General features: G+C 40.3%; 1 protein-coding gene across 3 annotated transcripts; it reads right to left on the reverse strand.

Annotated features, from left to right (window-relative positions):
• Positions 1–10,455: 10,455 nt before the first annotated feature.
• Positions 10,456–16,776, reverse strand: gpatch2 (G patch domain containing 2). Of its 3 annotated transcripts, none has more exons than XM_014992076.2 (10): positions 16,618–16,776; positions 15,689–15,932; positions 14,370–14,917; positions 14,134–14,198; positions 13,721–13,918; positions 13,297–13,408; positions 12,913–12,952; positions 12,697–12,761; positions 12,486–12,574; positions 10,456–11,264 (listed from the first exon to the last, which is right to left on the reverse strand). In XM_014992076.2, the coding sequence occupies exons 1-10, from the start codon at positions 16,665–16,667 to the stop codon at positions 11,095–11,097; spliced, it is 1,581 nt and encodes a 526-aa protein (XP_014847562.2). In that variant the 5' UTR covers positions 16,668–16,776; the 3' UTR covers positions 10,456–11,094. The 3 variants fall into 3 exon arrangements, with proteins under 3 accessions (XP_014847562.2, XP_014847561.2, XP_087858120.1); XM_014992075.2 differs by having other exon boundaries at positions 14,367–14,917; XM_088001994.1 differs by lacking the exon at positions 16,618–16,776 and adding an exon at positions 16,215–16,550 and having other exon boundaries at positions 14,367–14,917.
• Between the last annotated feature and the right edge of the window lie 1,585 nt (positions 16,777–18,361).

The raw sequence follows: 18,361 nt of genomic DNA on the forward strand, positions 1-18,361 counted from the left end.
TGCATGTCAATTAGTTAAATTTGGCATAATTAAGCACAATTGACCAGTAGATAGCGGTAAAGTGCTTAAAATATGATCCTGGGTAGGTGTGGAATTTGCACCAAGATGCATTTTGCTGTATTCTCTCCTCCAAAGTCAGTGTTTCAGAATTCCCGGGCAGAAAAACTACAATATTTACCCCTGAAGTTGGGATTCAGACTGGGAAAATCAGAGACTGGGAAATGCAGTTTGGATGTGCACCTGCACCTGTGTCAACTCTTTGGAGACACCTGTATGTTATGAGCCACATAACATACAAGTATCCAGTTGGCCTTCTTAGATTAATGAAGTGTTTTTGAATTTAACTTAATTATAATCCGATGAATTTACATTTGTGCTTGAGCCGTAGCTATCATTACTTTCTTTTATGACCATTATGTTGTGGATAAATCTCATAGTGTTCTATGAATAATGTCGTCACAATGTTGCAACTTTTGACTATATAGGTTTCTTTCTTTAAAGCTGCTTTACTTATTTCTTCATTAGTTCGCACATGGAAAAGAATACAAATATTTTGAGATTAATACAACTGAAAACAGTGTTAGAATTTCATTTACTTATCATCTGAGTGCAATTAATATGTATGTTGAGCAAAGTTTTCCATGTCAATATCTTTCAAATGAAACTTTGAATCGCCAGATTTGGGTTTTTTGTTAAAAGAAACATGTTATCGTGAATTTTAAACTTGAAAAGACAGCAAAATACCAAGGAATATGTCTCGAATATTCTGGCATCATTATACAAAACCTCCAAATAAACTTTAGGACATTCTCACCCACATTACTGTATTTCCCAAATGTAATGTAAAGTTAGCTGCTAGACAGCACATAAACAAACATATGGACATCCACATTCCAAGCCACATTAACGTAAATTCTACTTAAGCCTAAACTGACTTACCCGCTGCAGCGCTGTTATCTGAGATAATCAGCTATGGCTCAGTGCCTAACATGATGCCTTTCTCCTTTCACTCACAAAGCACACGTGCAAACAAAATGGGAGGCAGAGAGTCCAGGTCAGCAGGTGCAACATAATGCAGCATTTTTACAGCGCTACTCACAATAAGAAATAGTAAAATAAGACGGTATCACCAGAAAAAAAAAAAGGATATTAAGGCTATCACTGTTTACTGTAGCAGCATTCCAGTCCATTCACAGAAAAGTGTGTGTTTACGGAGATACACTAAGCAAAAACTTGCAACCAAACATTAAAATTAATTTTAAAATCCACATTTGTTCCACTTTCTTTTGAATAAACATTCAAGGCTGAAACATTTGCTTTGGCATCTGGATATGAGTGGAATGCTTTTTCCCCCTTTTTTTTTTTAACTGTTTGGGATATTAATTCAGCTATTTTTGATCAGAAAAAACCTTGTGTATCAGTTCAAATCAATCCAGTATAAGAATGAGTTACCGAATTAATTTAACTTTTGTTCCCAGTAGAATAAATCTCAGCGTGTCCAAATATTATCTCTGATGAATTTTGAGCCAGTAATCCACACCACCCTGTTTTGACATGTCAGGAACTCTAAGATGAGCTGCTTTTTTTTTTGTTTCCAATTCTTTTGAATGAAGAATGGACGTTCAAACTTTGTGCCTCAAGTCTAAGAAACATCAATAACTGAAACCAATGGGGTCACATTGTTTTTCTTAGAATTAACTTAGAATTTATAAGTTATCCATCAATGAAATGCAACAAACATTACTAATATACAGTCAAATATATCCTACGCACTTAGACTAAAGTCCCAACTCTCTACATTTTTTTTTTTTGCTGCCAAGCTTTTAGACTTTATGAAGCAGCTTGTCACATATGTTCATTTGTTGAAGTTTGTCTATTTAAGAGAAACTTCCATTTAATTTGCTCTATGAATATGTCTCACTTTAATTTCATAAATATTAACCTATTTCTAGAAATTTCTCTCTGATAACTTCTGTGAAGATCTTTAATCATTTTTGATGCATCTTCAGAATTTTCTAAAGGTTTTGCAAACTTTCAGTCACAGTTGTGAGCAGCAGAGTGTTTTTTCCTGGTAATGCCAGCCAGGCTCTTTGCTTTACTGACCAACATGATTCCGTGTTTCCTGATCTTCACAGGGTTGAAATGACCTGTGCTAATCTTCTGCCGAGATGAAGGCCGGACTGCAGACTGCATGCAGTGGACTTTATCTCATTATGCACCACATGAAATAATCGACCGACCAAAAACGTCATGACAGCTACATGCACACATTTACTGGGAATCGAATATGAATGTAGTCCATTACAAAAGCGTTCCCACAAAGTTCGTTTGTTGTATATTTTATATTATTTCACAAAGCAGCTGGAACATTCTGTATATTTTGTTAAGATTTTATGTGATAGACCAACAATATAGTTTATATAACCAGTTTTTGATGCAGATGTGACCATAATGGTGTGTGTGTGTAACAACTTTGAAGAGATTAGATGGAATTTACACTGGTAGAATGTTTTGTTTTTCAAGCCTCACAACTAAGCTAACTGAGAAAATAAAATTGTTTTCCTTCCCATTTACAGTTATGAACTGCTTTGTGTTGGTCTGTCACATGACATGCACAGAGATTTGTGGCTTTAACACAAATAGGAAAAAGATCAACGAATCATAAAGACTCGTCCATGCCCAAACACAAAGGCATGGAAAACAAAAGAGAGGAACATTTCACAGTGAGCATTTTTTTTTATTGGTGCCATAAACTACAACAAGACTGACATGATTAGAGAGTGATGATAAAATCTACTACAGTAATTGCATCGCATAAAAATCATCTCCAGAGAAATCCTCTTCTGTAAACCCTTTCTGAAACTTTAATGCTGACATTAAAATGAAGTGGCTCTGATCTTCTCAGAGGCTCTTGCCATCGACAGTCAGGTGCCGTTTATTTCCACACGGTTATGCAGAGGAAATAAACTCACAGACTGAACTCACGACAGATTAATTATATTATATTACCAGCCTCTGATTTAATTGTTTCAACAAAACAACTGTGCTTCACCTACAACAGCAGGAGATACTAGCCATCAGCCTGAACTAGGTCATGCAAGAGAAAGAACTCATCCGACTTCGCTTTCATTTCTCCATTGACATTTTTATGAATGCATGATACAAAATAACTTTTTTTTTTTTTTGCATGCAAGCAATGTGATATAAATATAAGTTAAATAGCTGCAAGGGGTTACACTATACATGTTTTTATTTGGAGTCTGATTCCAGTGACCCCCGCTTAGTTGTGATGGACAAAGATGCAGAAGATGAAACAGAAGCAAACACATAGAGTAATAAGGACGATTTTTTTTTTTTGTTAGAATAATATGAAGCCTATTTATATCCCTAATCTGATTGATTGCTGGGTTAACTGGTAGTATAGGGATCATAAGTCTGTCTATCATTTCAAGAGAAAGTAGCAGTGATGCAGTAGTTCTCCAGGAAACATGATAAGAACAATGTATTAATCAAACTGTATGCTTTTTATATATTAAAAAAAGTGGATTCAAATGGTCCCTCAAAGTCAATGTCCAGATTTAATGAAATTTGGACATTCTAGTCTGCTCTGATCCTCTCTCATAAACCTCTTTCATTAGCTCAAATGCTGTGCTGCAGCCACATGGGACACCTGCAAAAAAAGAAGGAATTTTAACAAAAATAAGTAAAATATAAATGGATGCTACATTTGGTGTTATCGGATACATGTGCATGTGGAAGCTTGTTTAGGCAAGGGTAGATTCTACCTTGATTAATTCATGATTTTTAACAAAACACAACTAAACAAATAAAAGCTAACCATTACATGTTGTTCTGTAGGTCAAAAATTATGCATGAATCTGTTAGTGGAAAGTCTGACTAGTAGCTATAAACATACTGTTGAGGAAATAACAACCTAAACCAGGCAAAAAGAGAGAGAGAGAGAGAGAGAGAGAGAAAAGAAGTAAAATAAATAATAGGGGAAGAATGACAAACTATGCATCATACTGACATGAAGTGCAGAAAAAAAAAAAACATCACTGACACACTCTAAATGCAACGAATGAAATTCAACAAGGATGGTTGCTGCTAGACATCAACAATATTTTTACACCAAGGCTGAGCTGAAGACAGAAGCTCAATTCCGGCTCCGGAGGGAAGCTGTCTGTAACAGGGCACCCAGCTGCCAGCTATTGACCCCATATACCAGATGTATACATTGCCATCTGCAGAAAAAGGAGAAATGTTTGTGTTTGTGTGTGTGTGTGTGTGTGTGTGTGTGTGTGTGTGTGTGTGTGTGTGTGTGTGTGTGTGTGTGTGTGTGTGTGTGTGTGTGTGTGTGTGTGTGTGTGGGTGGGTGGGTGGCTGGGTGTGTTTTCACCCTTTTTTCCTGAATCCCTAAACTCACAGCCACTGATTCTCATCCTCCGGGGACAGCTGTCGCATTTGCTTCCCAAACCGGACAGTCACCCTGCAAGTCCGGCTCCACCAAACACTTTGGCATTAGCCTCCAAACTAAAGAGCGTAATCTGCTTAGTTTATGTCTGACTCTTAGCCATCTATCAGCTACCAGAACGGTGGGAGAAGACTATCGAACACCACCGTTCCACCACCCCACAAACGATTTTGAATATTTCCTGGAAGTGTACGGATACAAAAAGTAAAAAAAATAAGTTGAAGTAAATATATTCATGAAGAACATTTCAAAAAAAGTGAGCTATAAAGACATCAGATAGGTTTGAAGGCCAGTGAATAACAATAAGGCTTTATATAAGTTTTAAAAAAGTATTTGAGTTAGGAGAGGCTCTGAGGTGCTTGGGCAGTCAGGAAAAAAATAAAATAAAATAAAAATAAACAAACAGGTCATTCAGTGTGAGAATAAACAATATCTCCGAATCTATACGGTTTTCTGTTTGGTGGCTCTAAATAGATGGATTGGAGGGAAATGATCCACAAACCGGCCGACAGACGAGCACTCGGACCCAGATTGGTTTCACATTGATCTGCGGCACACGGCATGGGGATCCAGATCTCCCTCGCTCACACATGCACCCACGGCAGAAACCCTAGAAACCCTCTGAGAGGAGCCTAAAGAAACAAAACCACTGAAATGTCACTCAGATCTGCTGGGACTTGCCGCTGCTTCTCCACGGTGGGTCAATGGCCCTCAAATGGTTTTCACTTCACTCTGCATCATATAGGCCGCGCTGCAAAGGAAATGCAGGGAACCTTATACGCACAGGAAAACTTTCAGGGAGGCTGGATTTCATGTGGAGAAATTTAAGCTCGTTTAATGACTATCTGAGACCAGGAAGCACACTGATGAGTCCTTTTTTTTTTCTTTTTTTTTTTTTTCAGCTTCGGGCTCGTTCTGTAATAACTTGACTGGATTGCCCCCTAGAGGAGAAATAATTTCTACTGAAGGGGCAAAACAAGTGCGGCTTGATCGCAAATGATGATGATGATGATGATTCACCAGAGCCGAGAGTTTAACCCTCAGCTCTGTCGTGCGGTCCGGACATATTGCCTGTGGCAGTTGCCCGTCTGGAGGCCCTCGGGGGTGATTAGTCTATGTAACCAAGCTTCTCCTAACAACATAATATGGATTACGGCGGCAAATACCCTTCATATTCTCAACAAGCAGAATTGGATTAAATGGTCATCTGTTGGTCATCTTCTTCTGCCCCTTTTCTTCATACGGCGGAACATTTCCGGAGTCGCATTTCACTGTCCACAGGGCCCGTCGGCTTCTCAGCGAAATCTGGTCTAAAACCGATTTGCGCCTGCAAATTACTCACTTCTCTTCACCCACTAAATATTAGAAGTTTTTCCAAAGACAACTATGTTTTCTAAAATGGTTGCTTTTCACAAAATAATTAAAAAATAGGAATATTACCTTGTTTTCTCAAAGATTTGCGTGCCATAAGTGATACATTAGGGGTTTGTCGTCGTAATTATTATAACCACAAACGTTTTGTATGCAGATGTTAAAACATGTGGCGCACATAGCATGTCTTAAAACTGCATTGACGTTAACATTTTACCCCCACAGTTTTTTCTACTTAAAGTGGATAAAATAACACATCAGATTAAAACATTGTTACTCAGAAGGAGGCTCGCCCACTATAAATCTTGGGGCTCCTAACTTTTAAAGTTCAGTCAAGCACCCCAGTGAGATTGCAAGAGCTGTCTGAAAGCCTTAAGAATGAAGACTGTAAGTTCTTGAGTGTGGAAAGGGAATTAATGAGGTATAAAAAGAATTTAAAATCAGTCATTCTCCTGTACTGAAAACAGTCTATAAGTAGTCTCCAGCAGGGTAAAGGAAATTGTATAGAGTTGATGAGAATTTGGATAGAGCTAACGAGAGGACATGCTGGAAGAAAACCTGTTAGAGGTTGTAAAAGTCAGAAAAATGGGCTTAAGTTTACCTTCCACATCTCCTTGCAGAGCAAGAAAGTGCCTCTGTCAGGCTTTCTGCTACTCAGTCTGTGTGTTGCATGTTTTTTTTCTGGATTTGATGTAGGCAAAGTATGACTAAAAAAAAGTAGCTAATTTAAAAAGTACAACCTATAAGTATAAGTACGCGCAATTGATTTTCACTACAACAAGAGGATAATGCCAGTGTGTCAGGCTTCTTGCTTACTTATCAGAGCTGCTTTTTCACTCCTGCACCTGGTTCCCAGACTCGTCCCAGGTGAGGAGCCACCACTGCGGGTCCAGCACACACACACACACACGCACACACACACACACACACACGCACACACACACACACACACACACACGCACACACACACACACACACACACACCCCCACACACACACACACACACGCACACACACACACAATCCTGGGAGTCAGCACCGCACGTGTTTAATGCTGATGTCAGGAGCTCTTCCAGACACTTTCACATACCCGCACTCGCACAGAGACAACGTACGCGCTCCCAAACCCATCATATCACTTTTATCTCCACAGGTGGCAAATTTAGCCCTCTGGCTCAGAGTCAACATGTCATGGCTGAACAAGTCAACAGAAAACACACAGAGACAGAGGAAAATAAGGCTACTTTTATGCACCCAGCCCTTGGCTTCCTTTTCCGTCTGCCCACCTTTTTGATGACTGGCTCCACTGCTCATCTTTTAGTGGATATTTTCCTGCTCCAGAAAAAGTAGTAAGAGCTGCATCTATACGTTAGACTAGATTATCACTGAAAAGTAAATTAATTTAAATCAGCTGAAAAAAGTGAAACTCAAATGTTTCATTAGCATAGAAAGTCCTCCTACATCTATCTGCTCTCTCTTCTCAAACCCCCAGCTGTTCGTTGTGGCAAATGGCCGCTCGCACTGATCCAGGTTCTGCTGGAGGTTTCTTCCTGTTCAGGGGGAGTTTTTCCTCTCCACTGTTGCTGCGTGCATGTTGAGTATGAAGGATTGCTGTAAAGTCAACAGGACAGTGCAATCTGTCGCATCTTACTAGATACTCATGCAGGAAGAGTGACCAATTTGAATAGTGGAACTGGGGAAAGAAAAAAAATAAAAATGATGACCTGAACTTAATCAACTCTTCGATAACTAGGTTCAGTTGTAGTGTATGTACTATGGACTGAAATGACTTTTTTTGTAAAGTGGCTTAAGATGATGTGTGAATTAGTGCTATGTAAACTGAATTGAATTAGTTAAAAAATAAAGATCCAAAATTAAATTCTTAAAAAATATAACGCAACAAAATCTAATAAAAAAAAAAAAGAATTTAGAATACATAGATGTCAGCAAACTGAGAAGTTTCCCTACACTCTACAGATATGAACCAATTCCTCAGTTATTACTCTGTTTGTATTTAGGCTGCAGTCCAGCACTTCCTCTGTTTTCCCCAAGTAAAAACCCTTCTGACATCGTTTCATGGCGTATATTCCCCAAACTCTTAGAAATGTCTTTCTTCACAATATCAATCCCAGACTGCAGTTATCTATCCCTGTTGCTTGTCCATCCTTTTTGTAAACTTGACTTTTTCCTTCCACTAAACCTTCCACTAATATGCTTATCTTACATCACTCCAAACTTTTCGAACTCTCAAGTTGGCAGTCTTTTTCATGGTTTTGCAGCTAACAAAAATGACAACAAAATCACTATGCTATGAAAAAAATAATGTCCTTTTATGCACTATTCCTATTTTTTCAACAAAGCTTGTATTCTTTTATTAGCTCTAAATCATAATCATTCAAATGAAAAACAATAAATACTTAAAATAAATCACTTTCTACGTAAATTAATACCCTATTTTAAATAAATAACCGAAATAAATGTACTTTTTTTTTAATCATTTTTAATTTTTTAAATATTTTTTATTTACCCTTGTTCCTTTAATCCTATCTATCCAATCCGTGTTTCTTTTCCGTCCCTCCTTCTCTGTCTCATGTCATTGGATTGATTAGATTCTTCATAGTGTGCCACTAGGATGTTTCAGTTTTTCGCCTTGGCTCTTCCTCCTGTCCCCTCTTCATCGTGCTCTTTCAGGGACCCCCACCTTCTGGTCATCCTCTCACCCAGTTAGCCTGCCCAGCATGGCCTACTAATTCCCAGCCACACCAAAGGTGCACCAATCAAAAGTTAATCATTTGCAAAATTACTCATATTGCCTTCCGATTACACATGCATAACAATCAATCTATCAACGGAAACAGACGAGGAAGAGAAAAATGTTCTGGACAGTAATATTTTGGTGGACAGTTTTTTATTTTTTTTTAGATACAGCGCACTTGGACAAATGCTGCTGCAGATGTGTTTAGCAGCTGAACAATTTGCTGAAGTGCTCACAAAGTCACCCATGAAGGTTTTAAATTAAGTGTGGATGGGATAAAAAGGCAGAGTTCACCAGGGTTCAAAGTAGATATTTACACACACACACACACGCGCACACACAAATGCCCGTTTCCACTCAAAGACCACACCGGACTGTTTCTAAGCAGACAAGAGCAAAAAAAAAAGAAAGAAAAAAAAAAGACATCAGTACATTAGCTGCAACTGCAATAAAACCCACATCTGCTCCTTCTGGTTTTCTCATCTCACAGCTTCTGCTTGGTACTTACCGTCAGTTTCATCCACTGGCTGGTCGGCTGGTCAGTGGCTCTGCTTTCCAGCTGCAGTCAGTCAGTCTCAAGGACAAACACTCCAGCTCTCCTCGCCTCCGGTCTCTGTAGCTCAGCGATGCAGCAGCGTGCACACAAATTCATAAACACACACACACACACACACACACACACACACACACACACACACAGATTTCCCCCCCTCTCCCTCTTTCCTTCCTCTCAGCATCTCTCTCAGATCCAGTGCTGAGTTCACCTGCCCCGGCTCGCTCACAGGGGAGTCCTGAGTGAGCGTGTCAGACAGAAAGTGTGTCTAAGGGAGGGGGGGAGTGGAGGGAGGACCCAGCTGAATGCTCCCCCCTTTAAATGCGGGGTGGACCGACGGGCAGAGGACACACGGTGCTCCTGCATCTCTCTGGATGCAGTCAGAGGAAGGTTTTTCTGTTGCAGCCACGCTAAAGATGCGAGGGGGGGGAACAAGAAGGACGCAGAGGATTCTTGATTTGTATTTCAGGCAATGTTGAGTCAGCGTGTGTTTTATTAAGAGCTGGAAATACTGAGGGCTTAGGGTTAATTATCTCATGAGAAAGGAGGAAGGGTGTAAGGGTTTTCTGTTTTTTTGAAAAAGGGTTAAATCTTAAATGAGACCATGAACAGATAGTTGTTCTATTCACCATTTGACACCATAAAATTGGGTCAGGTCAGACTTTGAGCAGTTGTTGGAATAATTTTTTTCTTCTTTTTTAATTATTATTTTAGCTAGCAAATATAAGAGATAACAAAAAATCTTGTTAGATAGGGAACCAAACAAACAAGCCAAACAGAAATTACACCTGAATGTTCCTTTTAGGGTAGGTAAAAATGTTAGAAATAGGGCATTAGCAGCGTAACACTTGGTTATCCTTAAGGTCTAGTTGTGCGTTTTGAGTCATTGTGATATTGGCAAACGATTCAGTTTCCTGTGTGAAGTCCAGAGCACTTTGAAGGGGGTTTTCTTGTATATATTGCTGCTGTCATCCCACCCTCCACTTCAAAAAATGTATCCTTGCCTGTTTTTTTTTTATTTCTACATTCAGTGCACTGGTATCTCAAACACTGAGGAGAAAATGAAGCATTATGTTAGGATTCTGGTTTGTTTGGAATTTTTTTTTATGTTTTCTACAAAAAAAAAACAAACAAAAAAAACCATATATGTCTTAATCTTACAGTGTGTTTCAAATACTTTCTCTGGCCAGTGCAGACTTGACGTTTCTTTTTACTTAAAAATATAATGTGAAATGTCTAGTAAGTGATAAATGTTAACTTCTAGCAAAAAATGCAAATCCACTAAATGACACAAAAACAGAGATTTAGATAATTTTTTTTATTATTTTTCCCTGTTTATGGAGAAATAAAAACTTTCTAAAGACACTAGTTCCTCAATTAAATCAATAAAATGGATTATTACATACATCCAGATAAATCTGCTCACATTAATGTAAAGTATGCTAACTTCATTACGATAAAAAAAAAAAAAAAAAAAGCAACTTAAAAAGGTGTGTTGAGGTATGGTCCAGTCAAACATTTGATTCAAAAACTCTTGTGCAATCTTAGACGAAAGAAAACATTTCCGATCAACGCTCCAACCAGTTTGGCTGACTAACGGATCGCACCGTTAGTGGCTCACGCTCAGAATGAGCTCAAAGACTCAGCAGTCTGCCCTTAAACACTGAGGTAACATGTGATCAAGCTTCACCGTCAAGTTCTCCAACGTGGAGAACTCGTTTCTACCCATTACTGTCACGTGTCAACATCCCAGATTTCGTAAAAGTTTCCCCAATATGGGGAAAGTTTGTCACCACAGACGTTCTTGGTAGAACCGTTTCATTCTTGCAGCTCGCAGGACTTTGGTTAAGAATCATCCTGAGGAGAATTTCATCTGGCGTTCGTTGTTTTTTTTTTTTTTTTTTTGCAGTACCGGGTCTCAGAGTCCAGGAAGCAGGGCAGATCAGTTGAAACCTAAACCTGCCCCTTTGGGTCTCTGCGTGGCCCGAATGGGTTCGGTGATGCCTCTCCCCTCAGGGCCGAGTCCCGTCCCCGGGCTCCAGCCCATGCTTTGCAACATGCGGCTCCCCATGTTAGTGTCAGGGATGGGAGCGGCGTTTTCTCCAACCACACCTGAGGAGAAAATGTTTTAAAGTCGTCAAAAAAAAAAAGAAAGAGACACATTTAAAGTTTGTATGGGGGAAAAAAAAAACAGCAAATGAAAAAGTCTTTTCAGAACACAAAGAAAAAAATAAAGATTACGACTTAAAAGGAACCTTAAAAAAAAAAAAATGTAATTTTTTGTGACAGAAATCAATACACAGATTGTTGGTTCTTGTGGATCAAATGTGAGATTTTTCTTTCATGAATGTTTTGTATTTTTGACAAAGGATTAGCCTGGCTCAATTTTTTTTTCTTTCTTTTTTTTAAAAATCGGTGGGTGCTAAACAAGTGCCTCTCAATAAATTAGGATAATATCACAAATACATACTTTTTATTAATTCAATTCAAATAGTGCAACTCTGACATTACAAACAGGACTGATTTAAGCATTATGAACATGTTATAAGAAGGATAAGCCAAAAAAAAGGTACTTCTAAGGAATCTAACTTCTCACAGAACACTGAATCAAAGCAAAATAGAAAGTTGAGTAGAAGGAGAAACTTTTTTTTTTAAATGCTCTAACAATAAAGAGAACGGCAGCTCCAGGAAGAATATGATACCAAATTAATTCAAGAGTTTTGAGACGATTCAGAAAATGTAAAGTTCAGATGGAGTCAGAGCTGAAGGAGTCAGCCACACACAAATGTATCCGGCACATGAGCTACAGCTGCTATATTCCTTATAGTACGAGCCACAGACTGGTCACTTTGAAGTCCGCTGAAAAGTTTGTAATCCTGGTTACTTCAGAAGTTAAAACCCTTGCCGTTATCTCACAGATTAGGCATTTGGTCTTGCTTGTTTGTCCGGCCTTTCTGCAAACGTAACCAGGTAATTGACTTAGCCACACTTCCTGTCGTGCAACAACTGCATCCGGAGAAGTAAGGACTAGCTTCCGCCTTGGCTAATGGTCTTGCTGTTCTCGGTTTTCTAGGAACTTTGCTTTAGTCACAGAGGCTAACTACTTACTGTTTTAATCCTCTGTATGTAAGCAGGGCTGAGTAAAAGCCTCTCTCTCCGGGGTCTCCAAGTGATCTGGTTACAGCTAGTTTCTCCTGTCATTACCAACATTTGCTATGCGTCTCATGGCCCAACTCCCAATATTTTTAGCTGAGAAGACGTGAGATAAGACGCATATAAAGGAAAAGCCTATCGGGCGTAACGTAGCAGAAGGAGTGTGTTTCCATCAGTTACCTGAGGGAACAACGGTACCTAGAGGAGCAGCCTTTCGCCTTCGTTTTATGTCGCCTGTGCATAGAGAGCCGAGGTGTCCGCTGGTCTGCCTGCGGAACAGGTGGGTGAAACAAGAACGGCTTTAAGTTTCATCTCTGACAATGTACAACAGGAGGGGGGAAAAAAAAGTTTTAATTTATCTGGACCATGATATGTTTTAAATTATTCTCACCTGCTTGCTGTTTTTACCGAACAGCTCCTCCGATGCCCTCTGTCTGTTCGTGGATCCCAGTGCAACTGCAGTGGGAGGTAAAAGAGACAGAAAGAAAAGGGACAAAACTTCATCTTTTAGGCAATCTGAAAGATTCCAGCAATACATCTAGATTTGATTGTAGCGGTGGGTGAAACCCTGAACGTAGCATTTCGACCAGTTTGAAACATAGCTCACCTGTCCATGGTCCCTCCTTGAGCTCGTGTTGAACCAAGGCCTGTTTAGGAAGAAATGGTGCCAATTAAACTCACTGTTCTTGTTTCAGAATTCACGTTATTTTACGTACATTTTGAATGTAATGAATTAATTTATTGCATTTCAACAGCAGGGAGGCTTGAAACCTGGAGATTTGTGGAAAAACTATAAGGAAAGACATGAATGAAAAGAAAAGGAAAGGACAAAATCTCTTTGTTGACATACATTATTAATAATTTGGTCATATTTTCCAACACAAAAGACAACCCAAATTCCTCTACAAACATAAAAACGTTTCAGAAAGGTGACAACAGAAGATAAAAATAAAAAACAAAGCATGAGATTTAGTAGCAGGTGATAACTCACTCATGGGGATCTTGGCTCAGTCTTTCGCTGAAGCCCTGACCGGAGCTTCCTGGAAGCCCCCCCTCGGATCCCTGCTGGTTTCCATGGAGACGACTCAACCTGGCCTGAAACCCTGTCCAACGTCAGTGCAAGTTTATTCACAGATCAACTCACTTTTGATCTAATTTCATTTGGCACAATAAGATTAAACTAAATCAGGAATTCATCTTGGATTCAGACTTTTTGGCTTTTAATAAGGATGCTCAAAGAAATAAATGGAAAACTAATTTAAATGTATCTTCTTCCTATTGAGAGACGACAAAAAAAAGAGCATAAAGATTATTTTTTATAGAATAAGTAAGACATTTTTCCACTTTTTTTCTTTTTTGCTCCCTACTGATCAAGAATGACATGCATCTTTAAGGTCCAGCGGTTCATAACGTACCTCTCTGTGCAGCGGGGCTCAGGAGAGGAAAGGATCCTGTGAGAATGCTGTTGAAGACGGGGTCGGCGAGGTCCAGCTCCTCCGACGCCGCCTCCCTCTCCCACCAGGGAACCACTCCTGCTATCCCACATGCACCACCGGGCCCAGATCCGGACCCCGGTTCTCCGTCACAGAACCAATCGCTCTGTTCATCGTCGCCTGGAGCAAAGACAGAAACTGTGAGCTCCCAGTAGAACTAAGGATGGATGTATCTAATAAATAAAGGACTCGTGGAATAAAGACTGAGAAGAAATCTACTTTAGCTTTTTTTTTTCCTTTACTTGTCCAGTCCAGAAAAAACAGTTATAACCTACATCAGAGGTTATTTACGTGTTCGGATTAAAATCTAGAGAAGAACAGGACTATATACACACCTTGCCTCCCCTCATCGTTAGTATAGAGGCCACCATCACTGCTGTTACTGACACTGCTGGTCTCGCTGTAAAAGACAACAAAAGGTCACTAAATGTACAGTTTAAACACAGTGGATGGAAAAATAGTCAAAATACAACCCAGATCTAAGATTAAACTCTCGTCAGTGACAGAAGCAAAGGTGGAAGAATTGAAAGTCAGTTGAAATAGTAAAAAAGAAAGATAAAACACTAACCACCTGTCACTCATGTCCTCATCTGAGCCTTTCTGCTCGTCCAGCTCCATCTTCTCTTTAGATCCCTCTTTTGGTGAAGACAGAGGGTCTTCGCTCTCAACCACCACCCCTTCGTCTGCAGCTTCCAGCCCCAGTCTTTGCATTGCCAGTTTTCTCTTCTTCACGCGGTTCTTTTCTCCCACGGACCCCAGCAGGCCACCTCCACAAAGCTCCATGGCCCCCCTGCTCTCGTTACCGCAGAGTCTGTGTGACCTGCTGCCGACGCGGGCCTTGGGGACCGGCGGGGGCCCGAGCAGGATGGAGGAGTGAGGTTCTGGTTCCACCGGCGGGTCCACAGCCATCCGCTTGACCTTACGCCGGCGTCTAAGGCTGCGAGTTCCCTCTGCCGACCCCAGGACGGCCAGGTCGTCAGGCCAAATTGGCCGCTTGCTTCGTCCCAGGTCAGCAGCGTGGGGCGGTCGTCTTTTGGGGCCAAGCTGCTCGTCGGAGTCGCTGTTGTCACGGGCGTGGCTGTTGGCAGCGGAGACACCTCCTGAGCTGGCACGGTAGTCCTGGTGGCGACAAGGAGATGCGACACGCTTGGTAAGTTGTGAGACGTCAGCAAGGACGCGTCCAGTTCACCGTCTGAAGATGGAAGAAGGCTGATACAGTGGCCAGAGTACAAAATCTTAGGTTTATCCCAGAGCTACCCTTACTTCATTTAGATCCGAGTTGGAAAAGTGAAGCAAAAACGCAACAAATACCCACCTGTTATGAATCAATTTAGTTATTCGCATCGTACAAGTTAAGTAGAGATTTGGGTTCTGTGCATGCCTTCAGAGGACACAGCTCAGACTGCAGTGCCAAAGGCCCGTGGTTTATTATGTACCATAGTACCACTGACGAGAGAACATTTATTAAAAATGTTTCGGGGCATTTCTTGTAAACCCAGTGGCATCTGGCTGGACACAGTGTACTGACCCTTTTGTATGGATTCATTTATTATTTCAAATACAAAAGAAGAAGCTTTTCATGTCTTTTTGTGATCTTTCAACTGAACGCAAAGAATAAAGAACAAATACAGATCAATGATTGAATTAACTATCCGAAAGATAATCTCGATTGGTTTTACCGGGTTCTTTAGACAAAAAAAAAAAAAAAAAAGATTAAGAGTGCCTGCCTCTCATTGACTAATGCTGCAAAACATGACCTTGCACTGATCGGTTATTGTCTAAACAAACAAAAAAAACTAAACTAAACTAAAAACACCTACGGGATCCACTTGGAAGCTGCCTGACTCGTAAAACCTCTCCAGCAGCGAGGACACACCCCACCAGCCTCACCTTATGTTCCTCCACACTGGACTCTGAACCCTCACTGAGGTGGCCCGTCTCCCAGGGCGGATGGGGGTTGTCCGAGCGTCGTTTCCTGCCCCTTCGTTTCCGAGCCTGTCTCTTCAGCAGACAACCCACTGCGAGCGCGTGGTCTCCCCCATCGCCGAAGCCGCCCCGGGCCGCTTGCTCCGAGCTCTCCTCCAGTGCTGACACCAGGTCATGGACCAGCTCGTCCATTGTCCGGTGAAAGTGCCTGGGAAGCAGGGCAAATGTTGAAAAAAAAAAAAGATTATTCACGTTTGTTTGTTTGTTTGTTTTACAAACGCAAATACTTTATCTGTGAAGATAAGCATTTGCTTTGGGAGATACAAATACACATTTTCTCTCGGATAGAATCCCATACACAACAAACAGAAGTGGGAATGCCTTTATTGACAATATTTAACGGAGATTAACAAAACAGCTAAGCACAGACGAGACAAAAATTAATTACATTCTTTACGTTTGAACAATAGGCACATTGACTGTTACTTACGTTGCAACAGCTGCTAGAAATATATGAAAACGGCAGATATTGTTTGCGGTGATTCTATGAATTTACAGCAGATCTCTTATATCGCGCCAGAGGCTTTCCTACTTAGCTTCGTAAGCTAACGTTTTCTCGTTAGTTACACCGGTCCACGTCAATAAACGCATAATAAAGACGTAGCTGCTTCACGTCTAGCAAGTAATAAGCGTAAATACATAACTGACTGTTCTGCTGTGAGAATCGCTATCAAGATAAACAATTAAAAGCCCCTTCGACATTCAGGAAAGCTTCGATGCTAGCCTGTTGATGTAGCTAGCCCGTGTGCTCTGCAACCAGCTGATCCACGCGAGTTCAATGAACGTGAGCGATGAGTTATCCTACGTCTCAGTGATTTTTAAAGACCACCTACCAGCCAGTTCCCGCTTTGCCGATGGTTTTTAGGTGACCTGCACGGAACATTAAAGCCACCAAGTGCCAGCGGGTTATTAGCCAGAAACAACAAACAAACAGCCAGACTCCATATTGACACAAAAGCTAACAGTCAGTTAGCTGGGATATACGGCAAGACCCGGTGCTGCCTTCAGGTACATCGGGAAAATGGAACATTACCATTAAAAGGCATAGAAATATTTCATTGTTACCAAAAAAGTTCTAAATTTGAATTCCATCTATATGAAAACATGATTGCATATATGTTGGATTTTAGCACTCTATGCGCTAAAATCATTTAATTAGCTATGTGACAAACCGAAAAAGTGAAGGCAATTTGTAATTTGTACTAGAATGTATTTACCCACATTAAACACCAGAGTGAGCTGTAGTCACAAGTGTTCCCACCACAGTGTTAAAGCTATTTTACACCCCATTAACTTTTAACACATTTGCCCTGTTACAACTACAAACTTCGGAGCATTTTCTCATGAATTTAAATGATAAACATAAATCAGGATATAAATATGACCTGCAAGGGAAATTATACATTTGGTTAATCGTGTTTAGTCGCTTTGAATCAGGGAAAAACTGCATGACTTTTGATTCTACCAGCTTTCCATATCCAGAGACTGACCTTTTCAGGGTTTTTAAGAGACCTGTATTTGTACAGCACTTCATCTAGTCCAAGGATTTTACATTACAATCAGTCACCCACTCATACACATTCATTCATGTACCAATTCCGGGCCCTCTGACTACCACAAGCAGGTGTTTTGCCCAAGGAGACAACTCAAGTAGATAAAAGTGCAGGTTCGAACCAGCAACCTATTGGTTACAAAACTTTCCGATCAAGCTTCAGGATTTGGTCATTGGATTGGATGTAAACTGCAATCAGGAGTTGTGACTTTATTTCGACAAAAATTATTTTATTTATTTATTTTTTGTAATTTTCCATAAAGGCCAGACATGTGGAATGCACAACTAATATTTTGTTGGCATATTGTTCCACCTGAGATATTAATTTCAACAGTTCCTCCAGAGTTACCCTTGGCCTTGTTTTTTTGTTGTTGTTTTTTTTTTTTTTTTTTTTTGGGGGGGGGGGGGTCTGGGTTTTATTTAGTGGCAGCAGTATAAAAGGGGCTGAAAACAAATGCCTGATGCTCTCTTGAAATAGTTTTCTAATTAAAATATATCTTTGCCTTCATCTTCACAATTATGCTCTATATTGTGTTGGTCTGTCATATAAAATCCCAAGAAAATATATTAAAGTTTGTGGGTGTAACTTTAAATATTATTTAAAAATTAAGGCAGAATGAATACTTTAGCAAGGCACTGTATTAAGGCGTTGACTCTCTTGGCACACAAAACACATGGGCGATAACAAGGTCATATTCTTTACAGTGGTCACTGTGCTTACGTAACAGGTGGCCTTATCTGAATGTCATTGACGACAATATTATAGCCTTTCTCCTAAGTAATTGAGTAAATTAACTTATTGAGAAGACTGACAGGCATGCGTTTGAACTCCTCAGTGGGGAGGTTGGCTGTCCGACTGGTGTGCGATCATATAAAACCTCTCGGAATAACATTTCGTCAAAATATCCCAGCAATCCCAACAAATGCCTAAGAAGTCAGAGGTTCCAATGGAAGATGCACACTCAAGGGCTGACTCAGGTTTCCAACTGGGGGTCCCAGGTAAATTTAGTAAGACGGTGTTCACT

The sequence above is a fragment of the Poecilia mexicana genome, unplaced genomic scaffold (genome assembly GCF_051168715.1).
Source record: "Poecilia mexicana isolate PSO_F unplaced genomic scaffold, ASM5116871v1 scaffold_21, whole genome shotgun sequence".
In the NCBI taxonomy this organism is placed as follows: domain Eukaryota; kingdom Metazoa; phylum Chordata; class Actinopteri; order Cyprinodontiformes; family Poeciliidae; genus Poecilia; species Poecilia mexicana.

Coding starts and splice junctions, on each gene's coding strand:
- gpatch2 (XM_014992075.2), bottom strand. CDS start 16,667: ATGTTCCGTGCAGGTCACCTAAAAACCATCGGCAAAGCGGGAACTGGC. Junction 13,919..14,133: donor TAACGATGAGGGGAGGCAAG/GTGTGTATATAG, acceptor TCTTTGCTCCAG/GCGACGATGAACAGAGCGAT. Junction 12,575..12,696: donor TCGGTAAAAACAGCAAGCAG/GTGAGAATAATT, acceptor CCTGTTCCGCAG/GCAGACCAGCGGACACCTCG.